Raw genomic sequence first — 22,799 nt, forward strand, 5'->3', positions numbered from 1 at the left:
AGGTCTGGTAATTTAGAGTCTCAAATTGCATTCGTCTCAGTAAGAGCACAATATTTCCTTCACGCTCCCAAAGAAAAGGAAATTAAATCGAAAAGTCTTTACATTTCAAGTATCGAAAGATGGTAAAAGGGCTACTGTGAATTGCCTCAGAGGAAAAAAAAATAAGACATCTAGTCCTTTTGCATCTAACTGAGCATGATTATTTAGGTATCTAAGCCCATTTCTTGTTGGACAAAGACCACAGGATCAAGCTTTACAGTCCCTGGTTGAAAGTCTGCCACAGCATCAAGGTGTGATGTGATGAAATCAAGACAAAGAGCACGTAACATGGCCTTTCTTTTTGCTTCTTTGTGGGGATGTTTGGTGCAGTCTATTCACCCCTGCACACCAAGAATAAATTGTCCGTGGTTTCTTAGTCTGCTGAGTGCGGTTGATCTCACAGCGGTATGTGGTGTTTCATTATTTTCTTCAGTATTCTTAAGAAGGTCTGTAGGAGAGGTGGATTTACCATAATGGTGGCTAAGTAGTTTAACTTAATCCTGAATAAACAAACAGATGCTCTCACCAAGGACCGGCATCTGGGACTGTCAGCATTTATTACTGCAAGGCTCAGAAGAGATAAAATTGTCATTAGCCTTCACAGAAAGACCATGGATATATTTTGAAAGGCATGTGCTTTAAAGCACAAACTAGCCTCTCAGAGAAACTAGTTTAGATACTTAGATGCCTGTATTAGGAATGACACAAGGAAAATGCTTATCTCTTCACTTGATTTGTGCTTCAGAGCTCTCATTTTACATGTCCTTCCCCATGGGCCAAGGCTGAAATGGGTGTGTTTAAATTGCACATATGTGCATTTACAATTGCGTGAGTTTGTACTCAAAGGTTTTATCTGCGGCTTCTGCTGAAGTAGCTCTGTGAAGGAAACTGTATTCAGTAATTAACTGAGGTTTGGTGGGGTCTGGCCATCTGGCAGCATGCTGCTGTTGATTAGTAGGCTGGGGGTGCAATGCCCGTGGACTGCCAGGTCCAGGGGACTGTGTAGAGTGTCATTATTACAGACACTTTCAGAAATACCAGGGTTGAGGGTTATTCAAGCTTTTGGACCATCAGTTGTAAACCTGTATCCATCAAAAACCCTAAACTCACAACTACACATTTTGCTTACTGCAATTAGGTGGTGGGTTTGTTTTCCATTGTTCTTGTTAGTGGTTTAAATAGTGAAGTTCAAACCTAAGAAAGGAATTGTAGCAAGTTGCACAAAATTTATTCTAAATATTTCTCTGAGGGGGAGCCCTAGCTCACAACAACACTTGGATTTCAGTGAGTGGTCTAATACTCCTTGTAAGCCTGGGCTTAAGAATCATCACTGCAGTTGCAGTGAGAGGGAAAATGTTTTCTGACGGAATCTCTCTTCCTCCAACCCATGTGAGACCCCTCTTTTACAGCAAACCTAAGACTTTAGGGACTCTGCTCGGAACACTTGTGCAGGATTGCTGACTGCTGCTGATTGCACCGTGCATGCTGCAGCCCCGGTCAGAAAGGTTTTGTTTTACATAGGAAAGCCAAATACTCAGTGGAACTTGATGCCATATGAAGGTCTCATCTTCTATTCATAGCTGTCCTTCCCTAAAAGAAATAGATAGATAGACAGACAGACAGACATCTCAAAGCAATTCCAACCTTCTGAAAGGCTGGAGAGTTGTGTGATACATTCAAACTGCATCTTCACAGCAAAGTTTCTCAGCAGTGTATTAGGTGAATGAGTTCTGGAAGGGTCAAGTTATCCACAAGGGGGAAGGATGGCATTCTGGTCAAGCTTGTCATTAACAACTATGCTTGATAGAGTGGAAAGTATTTTTATTACAAATTCCTCCAAGATTAGGTATTAGGGGTTTTTTGAGAGAGTATCTGTAGCAGGAGTGTGGGTACTGAAAAATGGCTTCAACTCAAAAATGTCTCACTGCATCAGTGGACTTTGGTTCTTGCTTTCCTATTAAATTGAAATTAAAATTTGTTTCTGAATTACTTCTTTCAAAGAATGACCGTAGAACAGACATATTGAATTGAGCAGATCAGAACAATTTGGACAAAACATTTGGAAACTGAAATTTCCTCCCAATGTCTGAGAGCTCTCCAGTCTGCATTGATTCTGTTTTCTTCTTGCTCACAGTTGGCAGTACCTTATGCCAGGGGTTGTTGAATTAAAGTCAATAGGGTAGTTTATGTCCTGAGGACTTGACCCACAGTAATTGTGGTGTGTTGCTGAGCAACCTTGCAGGACTCCCAAGGAATGAGCTGTGCTTAGGGAGCCACAATTTACTCTTTTTTTTTTTTCCCCCAAGGGTTTTAGCAATTTGTTGCCAGTAAACTTCTGCTTAGCTTTGTTGTAGTTCTTGCACAGTTCCAAATGTTAGCTGTTCTCCATCTACCTGTCCTAGGAGAAGAAAATGAGGGCCTGTTTCATGATCCCCCACACATTTAAGTTCCAGCAAGCAGCAACTTAGAGGTCTTGTTTAGAAGCCCACCACATCAAAACTAATTTTGACAGCACTGAGTTGCTCATTAGTTATAAAAAGACAAATTACTGTCTGGGTTAATGTTATGATAAAAAACAGACTTTTTTTTTTTTTTTTTCCCCGTGCCTTCCAAGGCAAGCAACATTTTAGTTTTCCTTTGGACAAGTTATTTGCATTAAGTTCATATTCTGTGGTTCTTTCTGTTATGAGCTGAAAAGAGCCAGCTCTTTCAAGGCCAGAAGTACTGCTGAGCTTTGTGAGGGAAATAATTATTTTCAGAATAAAGTGGCTTATTTCAGATCAGCATGTCTGCAGGGGAAGTGGAGCTACTCCAATTTAGTTTATTTTTCAATATCTCTTCCCATTAACTTCTCCATATCCCAGTCCAGCAGTTCCAGGAGTTGTGCCACCACCATTTAAATTGGATGCTCATCAGAACAGTTTATAGAGCAAACCAGCACCATAATTAGAGAATTCTGACATAACTTATCATTGAGACTTGCAGTATGTAACAGGTATTTGTCCGCAGGCACAAATCAGTATTTTAAAGAGCTTACAGGGAAATCTTTTAATTTTCACAAAATAATAAGCAAAAAATTTTGAGCCTTTCTCATAGAATCACAGAATATCCTGAGTTGGAAGGGACCTAGAAAGACCACTGAGTCCAGGTCCTGGCTCAGTGCTTGGAGATGCTTGGACAGAACTGCTAGGCTGAGAAAGAGTTTGGCAATGGGGCCTTAAATGTTTTAAAATAATCTTGCTGCCAACCCATGGTGCATGCTGTTAATGTTCGGAGGGGGAAACAAGCCTCTGTAATGTTCTTACTGTTCATGTGAACTCTATCTTTTTGGACCTATGGTTAGTGACTGCTGTGAAGCTGCTTTTTCGTTCTCTTAATGCACAGAATTTCATGTCTCCTATCTCTGTGTAAGTTGCATAAACTTACAAGAGGTATTGTAGCTTGTAAGTTTTTAAAGTAGCTGCTATGAAATTTGCACCTGTGAAAGGTGAAATCTCTCCACTGCTGTCTTTCCCATGAGAAGCAGTTCCATTAAATTGCTCCAGATGAGACCTAATTAGTCTTATATACCCTTCTGTATATGAATTTTACCTGATACCACACTTTTTGTAAGTGTTAGGTAAGTCGCCTGTTGGGAAGGTGCAGAAGGAATCTCAGAAAGAGCCTTTCCCAAAAAAGGTTTGGAATGTATAAATGGGAAGTCAGGAGGCTTTTTGTTTAGAGAAGCTAGAATTGCAAATTACTGCTTAGTCTGTTAAACGTTTTCTTTGCAAAACCTTTTTGTGTTTCTTGAGTCCAATAAAGAGGAAACAAATAGACAACTGAATGAAATTAAATTAAGGAAAAGATACAAAAGGACATTTTAGGCCTTGACTTTGGCAAATTTATCTACACAGTAGAGGAAAGGACTACAGAAGCACTGATAGTAGAAGTGAAGTGTAATTAGCCAACTCCATTGAGGGGGGACTTGGGTGTTTCCTTCCCCTGCACGAATTGTCTGAAGCTGAGCCTGTGGGAGCTGTTGTGGGATCTGATCTGATCTCCCACTGGAGCACCACTGGTTTTGTTCCTTACGAACTATGGACTGCTGCGAGTCTGTTAAGCAGCTGGCTGTTAATCATTATGGACCCTTATCAGGTTTGGGTTTGGGAGCATGTAAATAATCAAACTGGGGTTGCCAGTTGGTCAGTCATCACCACTGTCACACAGAAAATGGGGAGCAGCTGGCCCCCATTTCATAGCAAGCTGCTGTCTCGTTCCATGCATGTCTGCTGTACAGTGCTTAAGCGGGGAGACTGGTGAATTCCTTTTTAAAAGGGTGCAGTTTTAAATGAATGTGTGTGTGTAGTGAGAGGAGGGCAAGAGATGACATTTGTTGCTCAGTTTGAGAATCTGTTTAGTCAATCCCAACTTGGTACTAGTATACTTCAGCAGAATACTTGGGAAAAAGCCTTGTTTGCAGGCTCCCTGCAGGCTCTCTATTGTTGTGTTTCTTCTATACTATGTTCCCATCACCATTACAGTCTCCAGAACAAAAAGCCAGCATGACATGGTGCAGGATCACAATCAAGGGTCAGGTAAGCAAAAGCTGCAAGTGTGGTTCTTCCATCATGACATTTAGTGTGTTCCATCATCAGGAAAATGCCAGGCAGGTCTAGGAAGACTGTACCACATCTGATTTTGTCATTAAGAGAAATGATGCTGGAGTGTAGTGGCTAGATTTGGTGCATGGCATAGGAGAAGATAGTGGAATAATTTTGCAGATGTCTCAGGAAAGAGCTGCAAGAGTGAATAAGGGAAAAGGAAAAAAAAAGGCTTACTTCAGAAAAAAAGGAAATCTTTTCAGAGAGAAAGCTGGAAGTGGTGTTTGGGTTGGGGTAATAGAGAAAGCAACATAATATGAAGCATTCTACTGCAGTGAAGGAGAGGCAGTGCTGACGTGCAGGTGAAGTACAAGCAGCAGGTGGACCTATCCTAAACGTTGCACAGGGATTACTCAACAGCAGGATCAGAGGTAAAAATGAGGATTTGGGACACCTGTAGAAAGAAGCTGCAATTGGAAGTTATTCCAGCCATCTGTCACAATTTTTCCTTATGCTTCTTGCAAACTCGTTCCTGTCCTTCTGAAGTGAACCAGACCTTTTCCAACCAGTGTCAGTTTATCAGAAGTTCACAACTGCATCCATAAATTCTATTCCATATTTGTTTGGCAGAACTACTCTGGGTTGTCTGGCTTCTGCAAGCTTAAAATAATTAATCGGTTTTTTGCTTCCAAGACTTCAGTCAAGCTGAGATTCACTGATTTGTGATGCCACCAGATACTGGAGTGTGAATCCATCTGCTCTCCGTGCAGAGGAGAAATAAAGGAAAGTACTAAGTTAAAAGCTTGGCAGCTGAAGAAATATTGGCAGCTGAGGCTTCCTTGGTGGTATTTCTTCTCATGTCCATTCTTTCATATGTGTAGGTCCTTTCTCTTTTCTGACAGACTTTGAACATTTCAGAGAAGACAAACTGGAGGAACAAAATAAGTATAAAGTAAAAGTAGCTGAATTTACGCAGTTTGCAACATGATGTAAGTTTGTTTTGGCCATGTTGGCTGGAAACAGATGGTGATTGTCCCTCTGAAATCTACTTCTGGCTGTTAGTTTTGGAGACCTTTCTTGATGGCCGATGTTTGGGGTGTTTTTAATCAGAAAATGATTTGGTAAGCTGCTGTCTCCTACTCACAATACAGTATGCATTTCACCATAATGTCAAATCACACCTTACTACAAATTTGTTGGTATTGTGGCAGTCTCTCCTAAGAGACTGCCCACATGGTTTGTTAAGAAAAGAAGAAAATCACATAAAGTAGTAGGGATACTTTAATCTAAGGGTGAGAGGAAGCAGATGTTTTTGGTGCAGCTATTACAAATTTCTTTCTGACTAAGGTAATTGACACTTGACACTACATTACTGCAAAATTTTTGTTTTGCTTAGCTTTTTCATCATTTCCAGAGAGGTAGTGAGAGGGTTGTATTTTATCTGTGTCTCCCCTGTGATTTTGCACAGAAGCATTTTATAAGTTACATGTGTTTTTCTTCTACTGTCTGAGATGTAGATGTATTAGTTTATCTGTGCAAATTAAAACATCTCTGAAGCAGAAGTGGATTATTCTGCTCTGTGTTTAAAGCTGTGGTGAAGGGGGATTTCAAGGGCATGATCACCTTCATCACATATAAACCTTAGAGAAGATAACTTTAAAGGAAGACTTTGACTCTAATAAAATGAAAGATACCATTCTACCTTGGATTGCTTTTTAATGATTCCTATTAATCTGGTGACATTTTGGGAATTCTGGCCTTTTTGACTTAGTATTCTCAGCTGCTGCATTTCAAACTCAAGCCAATCTTAATGCAAACTAACCTTATGTGTATAGTGAGTCCTTGCCTTAAATTTCTAAGCTGCATGAAGTCTGGCTATGAATGACACAGTGTGTGTTTCTACTTATATTACTCAGTAATTACTTAGTTACCTCTGTGATTAGTTGGTCAACGGTGTGATATTTAAGAATGAGTAAAACACAACCAACTTAATTAATTGCATCCTGTTACTTCAGTAATAACCATAGACAGCAATTGTAGTTTTTATAATTCTTCCATACAAAAGACAAATGGAAGTTTTTATCATTTGTTGTTGCTGGATTTTGCAGTACAATAGCATATTGTATATCAATGGAGTAAGGAGGAGAAAGGCAGGTTTTAATTTAAACTTTCCATGCTGCACTAGGATAACTTATCACTGCTTGTAGTCCAGTGTGTGGCCCAGAAGAGACTTCATGTGAACATAAATACAGAAAAAAATCATAGCTGTCTCATGTAGGAATGCTCCAAAAGACACAGTTCACACACACAGGGAAAAAAATAATAATTATAAAAAAAAAAGTTAGATACAGTTTTACAAGTTCTGTACAATGTAATTGACATTGCTGAAAGTTTGTGTGCCAGTATAACTGGATGTGAGATCAAAAATACCTGTGCAGAGCACCTCGAGACTGGGAAGAGACAATCTTGTGGCCAAGTTTTTATGTACTGTAAGAGTGCAATCTTATAACCACTGAAAGGACTTATTCAACTAGCTGAAGAAGTGAAGCAGGCAGAATGTGACTTTCATGATAGTCCATGTTCAAGCTGAGCAAACTGGCAGTGTTCATTTGAAAACAAATTCCCAAACACTCCTCTAAACCCCAAAAATTTAGCATGAGGCCCAAACTTTTTCTCCAGTAAAACCTTTCCATCTTGACCAGGATAGCTGCAAAACTGACTTTCCTATTCTTTCCCTTTCCAATAAAAACCAGACGTGCTAAAGTGCAACAGGGCAAGGTATGGTTGACTCTGTAGAAACCTCCAGATACGATATGGCAACCACATTTTTGATTTGGAGGGTAATCAGGTGTTTATGAGTTAGGGTAAAAGTAAACTCCTGTTAATTAGGATGAGAATGGACTTCCAAATTAGTAATGGCCCACGATTAGCATATGCCTACTGTAAGATCTAGCCATAATTTTTAGACTGTTTTTGCGCATGTGGAGAGTTGTAAAGGAAGAAGAAAGTGTGGTATTTTAAACCATGCGGTGTTATCCTGCAATTCCCCCTTTATCTGTTGAACATTCCAGAAGCATTGCCTTTACTTATGAGCTTGTACATTAAACCTTCTTCCCTCAGTGTTACAGATTAGCTACTGCTTGAGACACTGGAAAAAACACAGAAGCGAAAGAAAACAGAGGAACCTGCTGTTTTCACTTTTTACAGTGTGAGTTACCGTGCATGTAGGATGTCTGTCATTGTTTAATACTTTCTGTGTTTCTGTAAGCAGTCATCTTGCCTCAGGAGCAAGAGCACGTTTGTGCTGAGTCCAGCAGCCGACTGGAGCCTGGTGAGATGTGGAAACAGCAACAGCACTGTGGCTGTGGCAGCAGTTCCCACTCTGTAAAAGGAGCTGTCCTCCTCAGAGAATCAGCCCACACCTCTGTGTTCCCAGTGGCACATCTCTTCTGGTGCCCTAATTAGCTGGGCTGCCATGTAGGTGTCACACAGACATGTCTTTATCTTGAATTGGCAATGACTAAAGTCGCTGTTTCCCAGTCATACAGGAAAATAAAAAGTCAATTAGCTCCCGTGGTAAGTTTGCTTGTTGACTCCTACAGGGTCCCTAATCCTGAGAGTTAGCGTAGCTCCTACCTGCCTAGTTCATGCAAGAAGCTGCACTTCTTTTTTATTTCATGTGAACAGGCTGCTGTTAGTCTCAAATGCAATGTGTAGTACTGGCAGTTCAGGCTGAGCAGCTCTTTGCTCTTTTGGTAAAGACTTAATTTTGATATTTATGAATTTAGATGTGGTGACTAGTTTCCACAATGATTTTGATTACATGACCTGGTGAGTACCTTGGGAATATGCTTCCCTAAAATGTTAGCTTTCTGTGCAGTCCTCCTATATCAGTCTTGTTCTTTCCTAGGTGTCACTTTGCATGAACAAAATTTTTGTTCCTATTAGGATGGAAAAGGGAAACAGCTGATTGCACAAATAACAAGTTAAGGAGAGGTGATGCTAAGAAAATGAAGTCTGTTTCTCAGAAGGTGGTTTCCTAAACTTATGGGTCTAAACAGTAAAATTAATATGACTGCTTGTTCTGGATGTTGCTTCCCCAACCTAGTTAAGGACCTGTAGCTCTCATTGTTTTCACTGATAATTGATTCTGATATTGCTCCAGTTTTATGTGAATTTTGAATTCCAAACTAAGACGCCACCTGAAATTTTGTCTGAGTTGCTTTGATTTTACTGTATCCTTCCTGCTTTGCTTACATGTCTTTTGTAGGAGGTACTTCTACAAAACAGGTGAACTTTCTGTGCTGAAAACTGAGATTTTTTTTCCCCAGTGCAGTATTGAAATTTCCTTTTGTTCCATATTTTGTCCCTGCAACAATTCCATTAGAAGGTAGAGCCGCTGCACTTTCCACTTTTAGTCTTGCAGTAATACCATTGCTTGGGGCATGTTGTGAAAAGCTTACCACATCCTTGTTCAGTGCCTGGATCTGCATTCCCACAGCAGAGAAACAGACATTCACTCCAAGTGTATGCTTTGGTCCGGTGTTAAATATAGCACAAGTATTCAGAAGGACTTTTCCCTTCTCATGCCCTCCTACCCTTGAGCAAATCTCTTGTATGGTGTTGCTTTCCAGATGTTCTTGTGAGTAGCAGAGGGGAATCGCTGGGGTTTTCATGATGGGAGATCAGTTGTGGGGGTTTTTTCCATTAGCTCTGCCAGGCAACCTGAAGTGTGGGATCTCTAAAAGTTAGATGAGCTTCAAAACTGGGATGGAGGAGAGGAGACAAATATTCCATCTGTAGCAGAATTTCTTGATGTCGCTGGCTTGTTCTGTAAACTTTTTTTTATTACTTCTGTTCTCCATGCAACCAATAACCACTGCTGCAAAGGTGAAATCTGTAAGGATGAAAGATCTGTAGGCTTTGCATAGGTCATTTCACGTTCTGGGTTTGCAATTGAATTTGTATGTATAACTAAATATAAATGTGAAGATTTAGTTATGCCAGTCCTGAGACTCTAAGGCATGAATCCAAACCAAGGAGTTCAGTGGCAGGCTGCAAGCATCACGAGTTGTTCTTCTGTCTCTGAGGTCTTTGCAGGGAGCAGTGGAATACTAATGATGGAAACAGGACAAATTCCTCCAGAGTGAAAGTGTTCCTCAGTTCCCTTTCCGGCAATTTCACTCTTTGAAAAACTGTGCCCTTTCCTTTTGGACATACCTTGGTGGTCAGAAAAGTACTTCTAAGATAATACTCCTGCTATCTGGTTTGTCCCTCCCTGCAGTTAGAAGGGATGTCATGGAGAACCTGCTCACCTGCACTATCCTGGATCCTTTCTTTTGCTGCCTCACAGATTTTTACAGAGACTGAATCGTGCGTTGCTAAGTCTTGGGTTTTTTTCTGACTGTATCTCTTCGCTAGGTCATTGAAGAAATTTTCCTGGTGATAGTCCCCAACATCAGAATTTGAGTTGATACACAACACACTCGTACATTTTTTTTCTTGCCTTTTTGAGGTCAGAAAGGTGTGCCAAGCACCTTTCAAAATACGTAAAGCCATGCAAGACTTTGCAAGTCTGATTTATACCATAGTTATAATAGGTCAAAAATGAAATATTTGCTCAGAAGAGAGGGGAAGGGCCCTGACTTACCAGTGTAAATTTTTAGCTTATTAAGAAATATAAAATATATGCATTTGACTCTCTTTTTGTCTGCATACTGTGTCAAAAAGTTAGCTAAGCGTCTTAGCCAAGGTGAGCAGTGTGTATGTGAAGAGGAATGAAAAGGATAAAGCAGAAGTTGAGAGAAATGAGCATATTGGGTGTTGCAGATTGAATTAGTAATGGACCCATGTTGGTAAAAAGGTACATAATTTATGTTTGACCTCTAAGAGATTCAGTACTGAATCTTCATAGTTTCTGAAGAGCTTTCAAGATTTCCTTTTATTTCCTCAGGAACTTGTAGTTTACAGCAGCATGTTGGAAATGTGGAGTAGCTGTTTCTGTGGCTCTTCACTATATGTTCCCAGAACACATTTCCTGAAAATGAGGATTTCTGCAATGAATTCAATACTGGCTTTCCTTCTGTCATTTCCAAAGTTTTAAGTATTTTCCAAGTGAAGTAGTAACTTAAGTGAGCTGAATGCTTCTTCCTTTGGTTCTGACTCTAAGAGGGTCAGATTATGTTATGTTATGTGTCATTCATTTCCACTGACTCCAAATGGGAGCAGAGAGTGCACAGGATCTTGCCAGTTCTGGCCTTTAAACTGCAAATGAGTGTAGTGCTTTTGATGTTCAGCATTAGGAATACCCTACTTTTTACGGAGTTGCTAATTACCCAGTTCATTAAAAGTAGTACTATACTGCTGTGAATGAGAGTTAAGCCTTCCTTTCAAACCTAATGCTAAACTTCCCAAAAGCACAGTAACCTGATGTCTACCACCTGCTGCTCTTACACCCAACTCATATGAAAACTGGTGGTTTCAAAAAGGCTCTCCACCTTTTATAAACTGTATTTGATGAAGCAGCTCTAAAACCATGGTATACATGCTTGACCTACGTAACAATTGAGATTTCTGAAGTTTCATATGGTGGGATTGGTAGATACTAGAAGACTTGGAAGGTGATGGTGAAACGCCACCTTCATTCTCTTTGTGTGTGTTCTGATAAATTTGAATCTCTACTTCCCTCTAGCTGCTGTTCTGTCTCTGTGTACTTACTGTTGGGGGGCCAGCAGAACTTCTAGTTGTTTTTTTTTCTCAGTTGTGTGCTCAGTCCTTCTCCCTACAGCAGTGTCTTGCCACCCCTGCTGTGCCTGCTTCTTGCCTCGGTCACACAGCTACTGACGGTAAGCAGACCTGACTCTCGCGTTTGGTTTGACCACCGTGCTCTGTCAGCATAGCAGCAGCTGTGCCACTTGGCCTCTTGATAATTCCATTCTGTAGCTCCTTAACTACACCTCAGAGCATTCAGTTTACCTCAGACTCTAGAATATGGCTTTGCATTGATACATGCTTGGCTGAATGTCCATGAAGGTATTTTTGCAGCCCCGAGAAGCCGAGAGTAATCCTAGGCTCTGTAGAACGAGTGCATTAGGTCCATGCACATACACAGCATGTGAAGCCTCCCAGATGTTCCTGGTGAGCTGAATTCCCCTGCACCTCAGAGGGTTTTAGTCAGAGCACTGCCAGAGTGATTTGCAAGAGTGAGAACTGATCGTGCAAACCCTGTTTGGCAGCAAATAACTGTGGTAGTACAGGTAATCTCACATAGCTGGCATTTAAATAATTTCTGCTCTGCTGCATGCTTGCAAGTGATTTTTACCATCTCTTAGCTCTTCTAGGTGGAAGACAGAACTTTCATGAGTTCAGTCACTGGATCAGCTCATACACTTGGCCTGATTTATTTTCTGCTAGCTTAACTGCCTAATTTTCTTTCAGTTGCAAACAAAATGTGCTTAGAATAAGCCTAAAGATTACCAAAGAGTCGTGTGGGGCTGCATATTTACAACAGTGAAGTAGGCTATGCCTTTGTAACACTGTGAAAGTTGCAGAACAGTAAGCAAGAACACCAGAGTGGAACAAAATTTATTGTGTAATTTTTAGATTCCTCTGCTGCTAAAAATGGTTCTAAGACCTAATGAAGGCTCCACAGATTAATGAAAATGTGAGTCTGTTTGGCACATGGTCATTAGGTGGAATATGATTCATATCGCTACCATCTCTTAGTACAGCAGTGGCCTGCTAAGTTTAAAAAATATTGAACAAATTAGTTTGTTAATTTGCACTCTTGGTGGAAGATTTGAGACATGATATGTAAGTGTATTGTAAGTACCATCTAAATTTTCTCTCTCCGTCTCACATTTGGTCCCTCTGGATTAATGGCAAGGCAGCATGAAGAAATCCGTGCTCTCTCTTTTGTTATTAAGTAACTGGGGTTTATGAAGTGTGCTAGGGTCTGTACTTGTTTAAAACCTTCCAAAATGGCTTTTCTCTTGCACAGCATCACAGCCACATAGTTACAACTCTGTCCTGGTGCTCAGCGATCAAGTCCAACTGATAATCCTTTCAAGTTTGAAACCATCTTCCATTCTGTCAGTAGGCTGGATGTTTGCTTTTGTGAGAACAATTTTTCGCCCTCCCAGAGAGGTGTGCTTGAGGAAACAGGCACCTGGGGTAGTTTGTGCAGCCAGATCCTGCCCAAGGGAGGAGATAGAGGAGCCCAGGTGCCTCCTTTGCTGCGGGCCAAGTGGAGACTTAAGTGAATAGGTGAAAATACCTGGTGTTCTAGGGACTGGAAAAGTGTCCCAGGGACTGCACAGTTTCAGGCATGCCTGCTTTGGTATGCCAGCTCTGACCTTGAGAGCGGGGAGGAAACGTTGCTGGGATGTGCCAGGATCCAGCTCCCCAGGAGGTCAGGGGCACAAAGGAGCCCCTCTCCTTGCGTGGCTGGTGGGTGAGTCATGCCACAGAATAGATGGCATTTTTAACACTTGCAGCCCTGTGTTTCCTGCAGCTAATGGGATCCTGGCTTCCCTGGTGGGGCTTCTGTGTCTCTCCACAGCCAGGAACCCAGGTAGGACCTCCTGGTACATGTGGGCTAAACTGTTAAAACATTACACGTGGGGCTACAGTGTTAAAATGAGAACAGCCTGGCATAGTGATCTGCAAAAGCACCGTGTAAGAACAGCTAGGTTTTTTTGAGCTCTGAGGCTGTGACTTGAGGGAGCTTGCTGTGTGCTGTGCTCATGAGAGCTGAGCGAGGCCGTGGTTCCAGTGGTGTTTCCACTTCTCTCCGTGCTGGCAGCATGGCTGCCCACTGCTGATGCTCAGCCCTGCTGTCACAGCCACCCCACCGAGGGGGAAACATGGCTTGATCTCCCCTCATCCTCCCAGTTGTTTAATACCTTGTCTAATTAAAAACAAACAAACAAACAAACAAAAAACCAAACAAAAAACCACCACCACAACAACAAAACAAAAGCAAAAAAAAAAACCCAAAACAAACAAACAAACAACAACAACCACCAAAAAAACCACCCCACTTCCTTTTGCTCCTACAGATCATGCCTCAGGATGAAAGTGTGCCATATAAATTCAAGCAACAATGGTTGCTTGCAACTGGTGTGGTTTTTGATGCTGCAGCCGGTTTGAGCTACTCTTGTCCCCATCTGGGTTTTTTTCTCCTCTTTCCCCTTCATTTATACAGACCAATTACCAGTGCAGTCAGTTCTGTAAATTGGTTGCTGTTCCTATTGATCAGAGAATTGATCAGCCTATAACCTAATTCCTCCATGCTTTTCCTGCCCCTGAGGTCCCTTTTGGTTAGGCTGTGCACTGAACGGCTCAGTGGGTGCAGATGACAGCGGCACCGACAGCTGGGATGAGCCCACTCCTTTCTACAGGAGGTCAGAGGGGACTTGGGTCTGCTCTGTTTGTGAGATTCAGCCTGGGGAGGACGGTGATGAGTCGTGAGACATGTGAGAGAGATTGATTTTCGTCATCACTGAAAGCATGTGGGTAACTACATCCAGTGTGGGTCAGATCACATGGGTTCGTATCCTTAGTGAATGATTTTTTTGTGTTGACCTCTACTGCTAATTAACATGGAAAAGTAAACTGAGATGGCCCAACATTTTCAGTATTTTACTGGTAATTGATGATGCTGGTCAAAGCAAAAAGCAAATAAGCCCTTTATCAGTTTTATTTTATGTTTACCTTGTGCACGTAAGTGTTTGCTGAACTGCCCAGGGCTTGTGAGAACAGGAATGGGATGCAGAACACATTCCCCTCATAGCATAACTGCTTCAAATGGTTGTGGTAGAAGAGCTGCACAGCGCTTTGCAAAGGGCTTGGCTTTCATCAGAAGGGGTTTTTTTCACCTTTTCTTAGCACTGTGTTCCTTGATTTAATATTCCCCACTGCTTCACTCCATCTGCTTTTGTTTCTTTCAGAGGGAAGCAAAAAATCTCATTAGCTCTTCCACTTTTATTTTGAAGTTGTTCCCTCTTCCCCTGCTCACCTTCCAGCTGATGGTTTGTAAAGGTTCTTATGTATGGGGACACTTTCTTGATGAGAGGTTCTTGTTCTATGTATTCAAAAGGTAATTGCTTAAATATACCTTGGTGACACAGTCTGCAAGTTGTGTTTTACACCGAGAGACTTCTTTTCGATCTCTCAGATACCTCAGCTCTTAGATAAGAACCAAATTTCTATGTTCTTTTTCAGGGCTGGTTTTCTTGGACTTTTCTAGGCTCCACATTAGTAAAGAAAGTTGAGAGGAGTTGAGATAGAATGTTATTTGATACCTGGAGTTTTTGTCTTCCTTTGGAAATATGCAGCTTTGCATGTTTAGAACCCAGCTGCAATGCTGAAAAGGTTGTCCTATGGCAGCTTCAGCAAGCATCTCTAAAAATTGCAGGTTACATTCACTCAGGCTGCTTCTTAATTTTCTTAGCATAGTGTGGTGAGTAATTTTGTTCTTCAAAGACCTAAGCACTTTGCAGAGTTCATAGAAATCCCAATTGTAAAAAATATTGTTATTTCTGAATACACTGGGCAGAGAATGAATTTAGAAGATTATACTGCTTTCCCGGACCAGCAGCCAAAACGCCTTCTTAGTTTGTACACAAGGGAGGCTGGGTGTAAAAGATGTCAAGGAAGCGATGTGGATGCGTTCCCATACCACCTCTCCCAGAAATGTTTTTTGGGTGTTACTGTGTTGTAAGCAAACAGTTGTTTTGAGTAAGATGGTGCCAGGAATATCACCTGTTTACAGCCATTGCTTCATCTGCCTCTTGAGCATTTTCGTTTCCTTCTGCCTGTTTTTCTGCAAGTACCACTGTCCTTCCACAGTCTCTCCTAGAAGAGTTCTGATTTAAGTGCAAAGAGAAGTCACAAGCTGTTGGCCGATTGCATAAGGAGAAGTTTAAATGATGCACTGCTCTCCTTCCTTTGTCCTTGATGCTAGAGAGGTTTGCATGTGGTGAGCTGTTAAAATAATCTGCCCTGCCTTTACACAGTTTGTTTGCATTTGTTGCCACTATTAGCCAGGGGAACCTTCTGTATTATTAATAGTAATTGTTTGGTTTTGGCATTGTACTAAGTTTAAATCTTTTCTTCAGCTCAAGATAAGGGTGTTTTCAGTTTCCTCTTTTGGCTTCTCCCTTCTTTTTGTCTAAATCTGCAGGGGATCAAATCAATGCATTTGAATTTGGGGTTTTATACAGTTTATCTTTGAACAGACACCTAGTTTTCCTGTCTGGATAGATCTGGATGACTCAGGGTTTGCTTGATAGATCATGTAAATGTCTTTTCACGCTGAGAGAAGAGACTTTATGAAATATGATTTTATTATCTGTTAATAAATTTGCAGTATTATCATTATGACCTTAAAAATGTTGATATTTGGTCAACTTCTAGCTCGCATGTTTGTAGCACTTCTGTTCCGAGCTAGATATCCTTCATGTCAGCCTTGTAGCTTTTATTTTGCATCTTTTTCTAGGAAGGTGGATTACATGTCCTGTGAGTGTTTGTATGTGTATACTTTTTATAACAGTAATCACTGTGTCTGGAAACTTTCTCTGTTGTAGAAGGGTTGTAGCCTTTGGGGGTTTTTTTGACACTGACAAGCTAATTACTAGCTTCCTGTGGTTTTCTTCACAGGCTTCTGGGCTGGCTGAATAAGAGATACCAGCTTTCACCAGGGGTCTGCTCTTTGCCAGTGATACGGTTCTCTTAAACCCGGGGGGACACTGAGATTTTGCTTCCTACGCTGTTGGTGTTTTCAGGCAGCTCATTAAGGCAGTGAGGCAGTGGAGTCCCTGTGATAAGCATCTCTCTGATGTTTATCCAGTAGCTGATCTTGCCAGAGTGAATAGACCCAGAAATGGAGCCTAGTCCAGACCCACTCACTTGAGATGTCTCTGGTGGTGCGAGCGCAGTTGTGTTGGGAAGTGAAGGTCATCTTGATCGGTGATTTCCTGTTACCATTTAAAGCCATGGTGTACCACTGACGTCTAGGTGCTTCTGTGGATCCAGATACAGATCAGAAGAAACTACAGCCAGAAAGTTTTTGATCCCTCTTGTTCTCTGTTTTCTGGAGTCTTGGAAAGTCCCCCAATTCTCTCCTTAGTGCCTGAAAAATGAGGACAAATCCCTTTTTCTCTTTCCATCCCCCAGCTTTTATGGATGGATGATTGTAATTACACGTTGACTTACTGATAGCAAAATTTGACACAGATGAGTACAGTTGAAGGGAAGTCACTCAGCCTTTCTCTCTGAGGAGGCATAAGCAGCACTTTGAAGTTGGAGTTTGGAATGGGAATGGGTGTTTATTAACAGGAGTGCAGGCTGTGCTCCCCACCCCGTGAAGCCGAGGGCTGTAAGATGCCAGATGAGCTGTGGCAGAGCACTGCTAATCACACACTGCCCGGGGTAAGCATGTATAGATTGCCCTTGTAAATCGCTCGCAGAAGTCCTTTTAACTGGATGATGGGCCTTAATTTTGTTTTATGACATTTGTTCTGGCAGGTCAGTAACTGTTTATGGATTTGATGACATTTCTGCTGTCGCAGGTGTCCTAGCAGAAATATGTCCATTTGCTTAGTTGTCCTGAGAAGCCATGGGCATTTGGCAGAAGGCACGACCTGCTGGGATTTTTTTTAGTTGAATCACTTCCCTTTGTGGCAATTGCTCTTTTGCAAATATGAAGGCAAGGAGCATCCTAATGGAGAGTAACAAGCCTAGGTGTAAGTCAGGAGCAAATTAATGTTTTAAATATTGTGACAAAATCAGTGCGTTTCATTGCCTTTAGACTAAAATAAGATGTCAAGATTTTTGAAATAGTGGTCCTATCAGAATATTTCTGATTAATCATTATTTCTGGAGGATTTTGTTGGGTTTTGTTGTAATAGTTTTGTTTGTTTTGTTTGTTTGGGGGGGGTTGTGTTTTTTTGGTTGGTCACTTTTGGTTTCTCTTTTTTTTGTATCATTTATGCTTTCTGTAAATGGTCAAACCTTAGAGTTCTTATGGAGCACTTACTGTAGACAGTATCATGGCATACTCTCAACTTACATTACAGAATATGGAAGTATGTCTAGAGTAACTTGCTTGGCATAGATCTTATGTTCCCTTAAGGGCTTTGGATTTGTGAGGAAGGATTTAGGTTATGTTTTTGTCCCGTCAGGAAGTTTTTCCACTTTAACATGAATGTCATGGACCCTTACATATTAACCCTTAACAATTCTTTTACATGTGTGGCAGTGCAAAACTTGCATTAAAATCTTTTAAATCTGCATTTCTTCCATCAGTTCCTTTTCTACCATGGTGCAGAAACAGTCCTGCAAGTCTTCTGGAGTACTAAAATTATCTGCTGCTCTGGGAGAAAAAGTTTGCATGAGTTCATTTAGAGAAAGCTGCATTTCCACTATGTTGGGGTGCTTCAACCACCAGTGTTCTGAGATTTGAAGAGCCTAACAAAGAGAATGGTTGTATACAACTGCTACTACTGATATAAACAGCTTTGCTGCTTTGTTTTGTTTTCCCTTCATCCTAAAACCATGTGTTTGATTGAAACAATCATGTAGTGGCCTTTTATATATGTTACATGGCATGCCAAACTAAAACAATGATCCTTTCTGGCAGCAGCTCACTTTGCCCTCTTCTCACAGCTGCTCAGAGCTGTGAAGGGATGGAACTGTGGCAGTACAGACTCCTGCAGTTTTCTCCCTGTGCCTTTTCCAGCACCTTGGGATGGGCCTGAATCTGCCAAGGTGCTCAGCAGGGACGCTGGCAGGAGTTTCAGGTGTGATAGGGATGTTCACATGCAGGTCAAGCAACCTCTCCAGTCATGCCATAAAACTGAAGAGAAGCTGCAGAAACTTTCCTGGCTCACTGCAAGGAAAGCTCTTTGCCAGAGCTGTTGTCCCTGCTCTTTCCTGATTGAGAGAGAACTGGTTTTCACAAAAGAACATTTGATATTTTTTAATATCTGTTTCTGAACTTAGTCCAGAGCTAAATAACCATGTTTAAAGTTCTGAATGGATCAATGTCAATCTTGGGGAATCTGGTAAATTCTATTTTAGGTCAGCCTTCTTGGGGCAGCCTATGGAGAACTGTATTTTAAAACCTGTGGAGGCTTAATAAGCCAACCCTCTCAGATAGGCCTACTATTTTTTAGTAGACCTGACAGTAGATTGATTTTTTTTTTTTTTTTTCCAAGCAGGTAGACAGCTCTCATGGCAGAGCTGAGCTTACCTCTTACTTAGCAAGACAGTGAGTACCTGTTGCGAGGTATCCTTTTGCTGGCACGTTAAGGATATCAGAAGACCAAGGGCTGCTTTGAAATGCAGCTGAAATGCAGCTTTATCTCTCAATGTGGTTCTGCCGCTTTTCCAGCCTAAATACTGCAGAAATTGAGCAGGACTGGGGTAGGCAAATGTTGCTAAAGGCATCTAATCACAGCCTGAGTCACTGGAGTACCTACTTTCTGCCCACTGTCCTGCTTCACAGACTGTGAATTTTCAAGAGGTTGAGCCAGATTTCGTAGACCTGAGCGTCAGACAGAAAAACATTTGCTGTAAAAGGCAAGGGCACCCTCTCCCTGCCTGGAACAGCCTGAGCTGGTTATGAGCACAGAGCCGCTATTGTTCTGCCCTGGGAGATTGTGCTAAAAGCTTTGAAGCAGCGTTTGCATGTAGGTGTCAGTTTTCTCAGCAGACTTTTTTTTGTTTGTTTGTTTTCTTTCTTTGTTAAGGAGAAAAAAAAAAAAAAAAAGAGGAATGAAAATTAAAGTGAGAGCCCTGCACCTTCACCTCCCAGCCTTTTTTTGACATGGCTCTTTGACTTGGTAATTGCTGATTTTACAAGGTGTCGTTTAGGCTTCCCAGTTTTTCTTTGGCCTGGCTCTTAAACTTCTGTTCCTTGCTGGATCAAAATCAGAGTATACTCAGTGAATTAGTGCAGAAACTTCGCCATCACAGCTAACAGAGGTGCATAACATTGTATTACACAGTACATTTTGTGGAGCATTGCAGGTGATAACTGATAAACTGTTGTGTATGTCTAGCACTTACATTTTAAAATTCCTTTGTGAAATCAACAGGCTGCAATACGAAATGGGCAGGAGTTTAAGGACTGTAATGCGCAGCACTGCTGTTGTGTCTCAGCTGCACTGCACAGCTCTTGGGCTGCTTGAGCCTGGCTTCTGTGACCAGGGTTCATTAAAGCTTCAGTCCAGTAAGCTGTCGCTCTGAAAGGTGTCATCCTGCTCTGCCTCTGCATAAATCTCATTCAGTACTAGAGGACACATCCAAACTGGTTTTAATCGAGAATTTCAGGGCTGCTGTAGGTGATGTAGGATAAGCAGTAATCCTCCTTCCTATGTTTGCTGACCAGCACCTGACTTGCATTGTATGGGGAACAGCAGTCATGGATATCTCTAAAACATTTAAGTTCAGCCAGTGTTTGAGAAGGGCTAGGGAAGAAATTCACTGCTGCTCCGCCGTGTGATAGTTTCCTGTTCTCTCTTAGCAAAATGCAGGCTCCTACCCAAAGTGGAAGAGAGAGACATCTGTTTACGACAAAGAACATGAAAGTCAGTGGGAGGGGGAAGGGTTGTCTAGGAAAGAGCCTGGTGTGTCATGCTTTATTACTCTTATCCCTTTCAGAAGGCAAATCTAGAGTGAATTAGAGCAAATGTGAAAAGCATGACCTTTCTTTCTTCAAAGAGCCTGTGGGGAGCATGGGGTGATTGAGCAGTGGTGGAGAGAAACTTCTGAGCTGGTACATGCAAGTTACTGGTTGTGCAGGGCAGAGTACTGCATGGTCTGTTCAAAGACACGATACTGCCATACCCAAAAATCAGAAAATAAATTCTGCAAGTGAAAAAGTGGGAAAAGTAATTCCCCTTCTGTGTTTTTTTGATACTTTAAAATTGTGTTTGGATTGGTCTTTTAGCCTTTCACACGAAACTGTGAAAGCAAGGCCGATTTTTTTTCTGACTGGATTGTCAATGTATTGGACAATGTGACTCCAGATACTGGAGTTTTAGGGAAATCATCATGACACATGTTTAAAAGGGTAAGAGTTTGCAGAGTGGAACAGAGCTTCCTAGAGATATTCCCTGTAGTGATTGCTTGAAGTGAGCAGGAAGGACTTGACTTCTTCACTCAGGTACTCTCTTGGATGGTGGAGAAATATGAATTACTCCTTTGTTTCAAGCAGTGCAACTATGACATGAGGAAGACTGTGTTCCTGTTTGCCTGGGCGTGAGTGTGTTAGAAGAAGCAAGGAGGAGAAAAGTGGAGGAGATCACTGTCAGGCAAGATGTGGTGCTCTTGTAGAGATTATGCTGACTTTCCTTAGAGCCCTCCTGACCTAAGCTGCCACAAGCCCTTGATTTTAGCACTCTTTCAGGCAGCTGAAGAGGTGTCTAGAGGGAGTGGGCAACACTGGATGAATTGCTGGTGGCTGAGGGGGTGGAACCATTGTGAGCCCAGAAAGATTCACATGGAAGGTTCCATGAGGGCCATGAGAGAAGTGTCTCAGGCAGTCAAGGATTTGCAGCATCTCATGGCTTCCCTTTCCTGCATCCTTCTGTTGCCATATTATGACCTTGCTCAGAAGCTGTGGTCTGTTGGTTGGCCTGGTACTGCCTGACCTGAGGTGGGTGTCCCTTCTCCCAGGTGACAAGAGACAGGATGAGGGGACATGGCCTCAAGTTGCACCAGGGGAGGGTCAGATGGGATATTAGGGAGAATTTCTTTCCCAGAATGGTTGTCAAGCATTGGAACAGACTGCCCAGGATGTGGTGGAGTCATCATCCCTGGAGGTATTAGAGAGATGTCTAGATGTGACACCGAGGGTGACACAGTTTGATGGTGGACTTGGCAGTGCCATCTTGGCCTTTGTGATCTTGGAGGACTTTTCCAAACTAAATGACTCAATGTTTCTGTGCTTTGGCCCAGGTTTTGCCGAAATGCATATCAGTGTTGCACTTTGCTACCTTCCCCCCTTGCTCTTCCAGAATCCACTGTCATCTGTGGGAATGTGCATGGAGCTGCATTTGAGAGAGGTGCAAGTCCTGCCTGCAGCAGGCAGTCACCTGCCCCATGGGAACAGCCACTCTGCAGTAGCTGCCAGCTGAGGAACCAAAGAGCTGGCCATTGGTTCTTGGCCAGTGTGAGGGGATCAGGCTTGTGCCTGCTGGGTCGCAGGGAAGGGAGGAGAGGTGGGGGTTTTGCCAGGTGCATCTGCCTGGGCAACCCTCTTACACAGAACATGTAGAAAGGAGCAGAAACCATGGTGGAGGTAGGGATGCACAGCCTGTGGAAAAACAGGCAGCCGCAAAATATAAAGTCATTTGGAAGTGCGGTAAAGAAGCTGGAAAGAAAAAAATAGTAGTAACAAAAAACCCTACAGTGTAGTAAAACCAGGGAGAAGAGAAGATACAACAAAATTAGGATACATTTAAAAAAAAATAAATTATAAGGAGTTTAATGGATTGCAAAAGATTTTTGGGTGGGAAAAGAAATGATAAATAGTTCTACATACCTTTAATCTCCCATAGTAGGCATAATACTCAGCTAAGAAAGTAAAATCTGTGAAACCTCATTTTATGGCTAATGAATACTTTTCTCTGGGATGCTTATTAGGGATGTTGAATTAACAGCATTGAAAATGAGGCCATTTGCCACCTTCAAATGTAATTTTTTTTTTTTCTTTTTGTTCTCAAATAAATAATTCAGTAACTTCTTATGAGCTTCAGAGAGCAAGCACTAGCATGGCAAAGTTAAGTTCTTTATCATCTCTTTTGATCTGTCCTAAGTTGCAGTTGTGAGAAGTGTAAATTGTCCTTGAGTTGAAGCTGCTGCATGCAGCAGGTAATCACTGAGTGCTAATTTAACTGGGACTGCACTGCCTTTGCACCAGCCAGCTGAGGGGGAAAGGGCAGTTCTTAGGGTACACTTTACCAAAGCAGGATGCAAAGGTTTCAATGGGGGCAGAAGATCTGGTGCTCTTTCAGAGGACCTGAAGGTGTTGAGGATGTGTGGAAAATGCTCAGGAAAATCTGTTTTTTGAAAGAAAAATGTAGAACCCAGCAGAAAAAAAAGAAAGACAGTGGGTGAAAAGCCCTGGTGTGTGTCTGTGTTTTGCTCATTGAGAGGGCAGATGTGCTG

General features: G+C 41.9%; 1 protein-coding gene across 8 annotated transcripts in view; it reads left to right on the forward strand.

The window, feature by feature from the left end:
- FARP1 (FERM, ARH/RhoGEF and pleckstrin domain protein 1) overlaps window positions 1–22,799 on the forward strand; it is a 203,696-nt gene that overhangs the window by 81,887 nt on the left and 99,010 nt on the right. Inside the window, exon 1 of one of the 8 annotated variants that reach the window (XM_040057287.2) lies at window positions 16,961–17,054. The exons of the other annotated variants lie outside the window; for them this stretch is intronic. Coding sequence (XP_039913221.1) covers window positions 17,007–17,054 — 48 coding nt within the window. The 5' untranslated portion in view covers window positions 16,961–17,006. Of the gene's footprint in view, window positions 1–16,960; window positions 17,055–22,799 lie in introns of those variants that run through there. 8 annotated transcript variants of the gene reach the window in all.

The sequence above is a fragment of the Hirundo rustica genome, chromosome 2 (assembly GCF_015227805.2).
Source record: "Hirundo rustica isolate bHirRus1 chromosome 2, bHirRus1.pri.v3, whole genome shotgun sequence".
In the NCBI taxonomy this organism is placed as follows: Eukaryota; Metazoa; Chordata; class Aves; order Passeriformes; family Hirundinidae; genus Hirundo; species Hirundo rustica.